The sequence below is a fragment of the Propithecus coquereli genome, unplaced genomic scaffold, assembly GCF_000956105.1.
Source record: "Propithecus coquereli isolate 6110/MARCELLA unplaced genomic scaffold, Pcoq_1.0 Scaffold381, whole genome shotgun sequence".
NCBI classification, from domain to species: domain Eukaryota; kingdom Metazoa; phylum Chordata; class Mammalia; order Primates; family Indriidae; genus Propithecus; species Propithecus coquereli.
In genome coordinates, this window is record NW_012149519.1 from 1340422 (window position 1) to 1348136 (window position 7715).

Here is a 7715-nt window from a genome sequence, read left to right on the forward strand (position 1 = left end):
TGTACATATTTATGGGGTACCTGTGATATTTGGATATAAGCATACAGTGTATAATGATCAAATATGGGTAATTAGGTATCCATCACCTCAAACATTTATTATTTTTTTATGTTGGGAACATTCCACATTTTCTCTTCTACCTATTTTGAAATATACAATAAGTGATTGGGAACTATAGTTGCCCTATTGTGCTACCGAACACTAGATCTTATTCTTTCTATCTAACTGTATTTTTGTACCCATTAACCAACCACACTTTATCCCTCCCTCCCGCACTACTCTTCCAGCTAGTCACTATCTCCACAAGATCAATTTTTTTAGCTTTGACATGTGAATAAGAACATATAATATTTGTCTTTCCATGCCTCACTTATTTTCACTTAATATAATGTCCTCCAGTTCCATCTAGGTTGCTATAAATGACAGGATTTTATTCTTTTTTTATGGCTAAATAATATTTAATTGTGTATATCTACCACATTTTCTTTATCTATTCATCCATTGATGGACACTTAGGTTGATTCCGTTTCTTTGCTATTATGAATAGTGCTGCAATAAACGTGAAAGTGCATATACCTCTTCAATAGACTGATTTCCTTTCTTTTGAATATATACCCAGAAATGGGATTGCTGGATCATACAGTAGTTCTATTTTGCTTTTTGAGGAAGCTCCATACTGTTTCCCATAGTGGCGGTACTAATTTACATTTCTACCAACAGTGTATAAGAGTTCCCCTTTCTCCATATCCTCACCAGTATTTGTTATTTTATGTCTTTTGGATAAAGCCATTTAAAGAAGGGCAAGATGATATCTCATTGTAGTTCTGCTTTGCATTTCCCTAGTCATTAGTGATGTTGAGTATTTTTATTTTTATTTTTTAAAAGCATTTTATTTTAATTTTTTAATTTTTTGAGACAAGGTCTTGCTCTGTCACCTGGCCTAGAGTGCAGTGGCATCATCATAGCTCACTGCAACTTCAAACTCCTGCGCTCAAGCAATCCTCCTGCCTCAGCCTCCCAAGTAGCTGGGACTACAGGTGCTTGCCACTATGCTGGGCTAATTTTTTCTACATTTTAGTAGAGATGGGGTCTCACTTTGCTCTGGCTGGTCTTGAACTCCTGAGCTCAACAATCCTCCCACCTTGGCCTCCCAGAGGGTTAGGATTACAGGCATGAGCCACCAAGTCCGGCTGGTGAACGATATTTTAAAATGTTCTGTTGAATTTGGTTTGCTAGTATCTTGTTGAGGATTTTTGCATTTATCTTCATCAGTGATATTGGCCTTACTTTTCTTTTTTTGTTGTGTCTTTGATTTTAGAATCAGAGTAATGCTCACTCTGTGGAATGAGTTTGGCAGTATTCCCTTCTCTTCAATTCTTTTGAAAGAATTTGAGAAGAGTTGGTATTAGTTCTTCTTTAAATGTTTAATAGAATTTTGCAGTGAAGCCATCAGGTCCTGGAGTTTTCTGTGATGGCAGCCTTTTTTTTTTAGATAGTCTTGCTCCATTGCCCCAGGTAGAGTGCAGTGGCATCATCATAGCTCACTGCAACCTCAAGCTCCTGGGCTCGAGCAATCCTCCTGCCTCAGCCTCCTAAGTAGCTGGGACTATAGGCGCATTCCACCACATGGCTAATTTTTCTATTTTTAGTAGAGATGGGGTCTCGGTCTTGCCCAGGCTGGTCTCAAACTTGTGACCTAAAGCAATCCTCCCACCTCAGCCTCCCAATGTGGTGGGATTATGGGTACAAGCCACACCTCACAAAGGTGAGTTTTTTGTAGCTAGTATATAGCTGGGTTCCCCCCTTTTTCTTTCCCTATTAATAAATCCATTTAACCACTCTATGTGTTTTAATTGGAGAACCTAATCCATTTATATTCAGGTTGTTATTGATAGGGAAGGGTTTACTACTGCCATTGTGTTACTTGTTTTATGGTTGTTTTGTAGATGCTTTCTATTTTTTTTTCCCTGTCTTATTGTTTTCCTTTGTGGTTAAATAATTTTCTCTAGTAGTATGTTTTGATTTTGTGCTATTTATTTTCAGGGTATATTATAGTTACAATGAGGCTTACATGTAATATCTTATAGTTATAGTAGGTTATTTTAAAGTGATAACAATTTAACTTTGATCGCAAAGAAAAAAGATAATAAAAACAAACACTACACTTTAACACCACCCCCTTCATATTTTGACCTTTTGATGTTTCAATTTTAATTTCTTTATGTTGCCTTCTAACCAATTGTTTTAGCTGTTATTGTCTTTAATAGTTTTTAGTCTTCATACATAAGATATAAGTGGTTTATATGCCACAATTACAGTATTATTCTAAATTTGTATTCTTACTTTTATCTGTGAGTTTGATACTTTACATTTTTTTTTTTGTTACATGTTAGCACCCTTCTCTTTCAGATTGAAGGACTACCTTTAGTATTTCTTGTAAAACAGGTCCGGTGTTGATGAATTCCCTCAGCTTTTGTCTGTCTGCAAAAGTCTGTCCTTCGTGTTTGAAAGATAGCTTTGCTGGGACCAGTATTCTTGGCTGACAGTTTTTTTCCCCACAGCACTTTGAATATATCATCCCACTCTCTCCTGGTCTTCAGGGTTTCTGCTGAGAAATCCACTGCAAAATGTATTGAGGCTCTGTTGAATGTGATGTTTCTTTTCCCCTGCTGCTTTGAGTATTCTTTCTTTGTCTTTGATTTTTGATAATTCGATTATGATGTGGCTGGGGAATTCCTCTTTCTGTGGAATTTGATTGGTGACCTCTGAGCTTCCTGTACCTGAATGCTGTCATCTTGATCCAGATTTGGGAAATTTTCAGCCATTATTTCTTTAAGTATACTTTCTAGGCCTTTTTCTCTCTCATTTCCTTTGGAAACTCTTATTATATGTGGAGATTAGTTTGCTTGATGGTGTTTCATAATTCTCATCGATCTTATTCACACTTTTCCTTTGTTTTTGTTTTTGTGATTGGGTAAATCCATATGTTCTGTCTTTAAGATTGCTGATTTTTTCCTTAGTTTGACAAAGTATTCTGTTGAAGCTTTCTAATGAGTTTTTCAGTTCAATTATTGTATTATTTATTTCTAGGATTTCTATATACATTTTTAATTGTTTCTATTTCTTTGTCATATATCTCATTTTTTTCCTTGTTTGTTTTCCAAATTTCATTTAATTTTCTATCTGTATTTTCTTATGACTCCCTGAACTTCTTTAACACATTGACTGCCACACTAGAAAAAAAAAATTTTTCCTTGGGGCCGTGGTGTTTTATTATGAAAATAGAATAAAAACTTTGAAAACAAAATGATCCTTTCTAATTTAATGAAAAACAAAATTTATTGACTTCTATTCATTTAATCCACATTTTTAGAATTGACTTGTCAATATTTATTGTAATGATAAGAATATCAACAAGTAAGATTTTCATGAACCAACTACAGCTTCCAGCTTTTTCAGGTGTTCTTTTGTGGTGTTAGACCTTTACTACTTAATATTGGAACTTTTTTTTTTTTTTAGACAGAGTTTCACTCTGTTGCCCAGGCTAGAGTGCCATGGCGTCAGCCTAGCTCGCAGCAACCTTGAACTCTTGGGCTCAAGCAATCCTACTGCCTCAGCCTCCTGAGTAGCTGGGACTGCAGGCGTGCACCACCATGCCTGGCTAATTTGTTCTATATATTTTTAGTTGTCCAGCTAATTTCTTTCTATTTTTTTTAGTAGAGACAGGGTCTTACTCTTGCTCAGGCTGGTCTTGAACTCCTGAGCTCAAATGATCCTCCTGCCTCAGCCTCCCAGAGTGCTAGGATTACAGGCGTGAGCCACCGCACCCAGCCAATATTGGAACTTAATCACTGGCCTGCTGTTGCTTCTCAGTCTGGGGAAGATTTATAATGAGCACCAGAATTTAAATGCTGCACCAGAATTACATTACTGCCTGCTATCGTGTCTCAGTGTGGGGAAGATGTAACTGAGCACTAGAACTTAATCATTGACCTTTTAGTTGTTTCCAGGTCAGAGAAAGGCTCCATGTCAGCACCTGGGCTTTGTGGAAAATCTGACCAGAGATTCAAACTTTTCTGTGGATTATGTCCCCAGCAGTACTATGGTACCAGCCAGTCTCCTCACCATGGCATTCCTGCTGATTAGAGCACAAAACAGCTGCTAAGATCTGCACCCAAGTTGTTGCAATCAACGTCTCCATTGTTTGTCCCCAATTCACCCTAGGTATGTGAGCCCTACTGGAACTCCCAAGGGTTCCCATGAGATGGGTCCAGAGTCGGCTTCTCATGAAGATTCTCAGACTTGTGGGGAGGTCAAAAGTCCATCTCCAGTTCTCCCCTTCTACCTCAGAAACCATGGCTCCGCATGTGGTATTTTGCTGGCTCAGGGGAGACAGTGACATAGTCTAAAATGACTGCTTCTCTTGATTCTGTGGGCCCAGGGGGTTCTCTACTTCTCTACCAAATTCTGGTAAATTCAGGGTGGTATTCTTGTCTTTGAATGATTTCTAGTTGTGCTTTTTTGAGGGGAGTGATGCCAAGGGATCTTCTATTCTACCATCTTGCTGATGTCCTTTGCCATCTGTTTTTGTAAGTAATTTTCTTTTGGAACACAGCACACCCATTTGCTTACAATTGGCTATGGTGGCTTTTGCGCTACAATATCAGAGATCAGTGGTTACAGAGGAGACAGTCTGGCCAACAAAGCCTAAAATATTTACTATCTGGCCCTTTGCAGAAAAATTTTGTCAATCCTGTGTTAAAAGGACAAACTAAGGTATTTATAGGTGAAAGATGTGATATTTGGAATTTTCTTTTAAAATAATCTGGCAGAACAAAGTTGGCGGAAGATAGATGAAACAAGACTGGAAAAAAATTGATAGTTCTTGAAACTTACGATGAATATATGAGGATTCATTAATGATTCCCTCTATTTCTGTGTACATTTGGAAAATTCTATAATCAATTGTTAAAAGAAATTATCTTACGTATACTTAGCACACGTGGAGGTCTTAGGTTTGAAAATTATTGGTTCTGACTTATAAAGCATATAGAGAGGCCAGGTGCAGTGGCTCATGCCTATAATTCCAGCACTTTGGGAGGCCAAGACAGGAGGATTGCTTGAGGCCAGAAGTTAGAGACCATCTAAGCAACATAGTGAGACCCCATGTCTACCCAAAATAGAAAAAATTAGCTGAATGTGGTGGTGTGTGCCTGTAGGCCCAGCTACTCGGGAGGCTGAATCAGGAGAATTGCTTGAGCCCAGGAGTCTGAGGTTGCTGTGAGCTACAATGATGCCACTGCACTCTAACCTGAGCAACACAGTGAGACCCTGTCTCAAAAAAAAAACACAAACAAACAAAACGCAAAACAAAAACAAAACAGGTAGGGAGAGAGATAAAATGGAAGATAGAGATTATCTGTTGAGAATCTATGCTACTGACAGCGTACTATGTGCTTAACGAGTTTCTTTTACAAAAAAAATCTTTATGACAACTTCTGAAGATGGATATTATGAATCGTAATTTACTGATGAAAGATCAGGAGCTTAGGGACATTGATTGCAGCTAGAAAAGAGCAGTACCGGAATTTGACCCTTGCCAGAGTCCCATTCTTAGGTCATTATCATTATTGGTATCACATGTTCACATTACTAAGTGTGACAAGCCAAGGGAACACCTCTATTTAAAGGTCAAAAATTCCCTCAGATAGGGCAGGTGATACTAACCTTCAGGGTTCTTACCCCTGAACAACCACACGAGCTTTGCCATGCTTCAGTGCAGGTAATTTAGTCCGTTTTTCAGCAAGTACAAGATGATGACTCATCTGTTCCAGGAAAATGGACAGAATAAGTAGAAGCACACAGACTCAGGAAACTTTTACTTTTATTTGTGCTTAATATATAGCATATTTTCTACAAAAAATTATGAGTTAAGTATATTTTAATGGAGATAAGATATCTTAACATGGATATAGAAGAGCAAAGAGCCAATAAACAAAACAAAACAAAAACAAAATAAATGAAATAAGAACAAAATCTCCCCAAGTTCTAGATAGGCTATTCATTTCTTTTCTTTTCCAGGTGGAAGTTCCCCAGAACAACTATTGGGCTAAGGCTCAGAGTCGAAGGCAGTTATTTCACTGAGAACACATATCTGATTCATGGAAGAAAGTCTATGTTCCAGATAGGGCAGCCAAGGCTAAGTACTTTCCTGTTTCACTGAGGTCTCAGGAAAATGCAGGCTTTCAAGACACTTGAGGTCACTGCCTAAGTGCAGCTGTGTTTAATTTGCGTGAGTCCTTACACCTCATTTAGGTTTAAAGATAGGTACTGTCCTTGTCTGTGATATCCAGCTGCAAGTATTCCAGACTGCCTTTTTTGTAGCTGGCTACCCGTCGTGGTTTTTGCCTTCTTATCCCTGCAGCCTGTCTTTTCTGTAAGGAGTTGGCAATCATGTCTGAGAATTCCGCTTGCAAGCGCTGTTGATTCTCCCTGGAAATAAGGTGGGGAGAGAAAATAGAACTTCTCACAGCCATTCATACAGAATATTCCTTAGCTCCAGAATAATCCGTTCAGTTACTCATTACTCATTGAATACCTATTCTGTGCTAGACACATGAAGTCCAAAGAATACAAAATGATCCTTGCCTTTGATGAGCTCAAAGAACTGTCATTCCTTCTATGTGTTGTTGTAGAATAAGCAGAATATATTTCAAGCAGGAAATTAGACTTCAATTTCAAAGTGAAACAGCATGCTGTTAGAATTCAGAGGCATGGTTAGGAGGGTGTAGGTTTGCATATGCCACTGTAGGAAGGGGAAAAAAGCCAAGAGGATGCTATGTGTCTGCTGCAAACCCTGAAAACTCATTAGCCCCACACATAACTAAGAGTGCGGATCTTGTTTGCGGAGGGCTCAGAATGGTGGAGGGTTTAGAGAGTTTAGCATGGATTTGGGGTACTCCCAGTAAGGAGCCAGTTTCCCAGGCCCCAGGGAAGATCTGGGTTGTTTTGACTTCTCTAAAAGTTTGCCATCTGTCTGGACCTGGCATCTACGTCTCTCCGAGACAGGGTTTCTCAACCATAGCAAAAACCATGACAACAGCCACGTGACTGATTGCCACAGCATCTACTGCTATGTTACTGGACGGCAACTTGACTCACCTTTGGGAGAACTGAAACCTGTCAGTTAGAACTGAAACTGTGTCTTCCTCATCTCAGAGAGCACACAGACTCCATGTGAAGACCCAGAACTAGTCTTGGGGCTGGGGAGTTCCTGTTTTCGGCAGGTGGCTAAGTGGAAAGATGAGGACAGGAGTGGAAATGCAGGGAGCCTCTTTGCCTCCAGTATGCTCCACTCTTGGGAGAACCAGACATGCAAGAGGTGAGCTCTAAAGTGTCTTCTGTTCTCCTGAGCAAGCCTACGATGCAATGATAGCTTTGCTGTGCTTCAGTGTGGGGGAATTTAGTCAGGTTTTAAATAAGCACAAGATGATGACTGGCGCATTCCAGGAAAATGGGTAGAATCGGTAGAAGCACATTCACAGACTCAGGAAATTTTCTATTCTTGCCTAATAAATGGCATATTTTCTTTAAAAAATTATGAGTTAAGTATACATGCACGGACTTAAGGTATTTAAAAGAAAATTGTGACAGCTAAAAAAATTCTGACATGAATACAGAAGAAAAAAGAGCCAGTAAACAAAGCAAAACAAGAA

At 38.9% G+C, this 7715-nt stretch overlaps 1 protein-coding gene across 1 annotated transcript in view; it reads right to left on the minus strand.

The window, feature by feature from the left end:
* Window positions 1-5957: 5957 nt before the first annotated feature.
* GUCY2C (guanylate cyclase 2C) overlaps window positions 5958-7715 on the minus strand; it is a 126612-nt gene continuing 124854 nt past the window's right edge. The window contains exons 26-27 of the mRNA XM_012652161.1: window positions 7423-7445; window positions 5958-6492 (exon numbers count right to left, since the gene is read on the minus strand). Coding sequence (XP_012507615.1) covers window positions 6318-6492; window positions 7423-7445 — 198 coding nt within the window. The 3' untranslated portion in view covers window positions 5958-6317. The remainder of the gene's footprint in view (window positions 6493-7422; window positions 7446-7715) is intronic.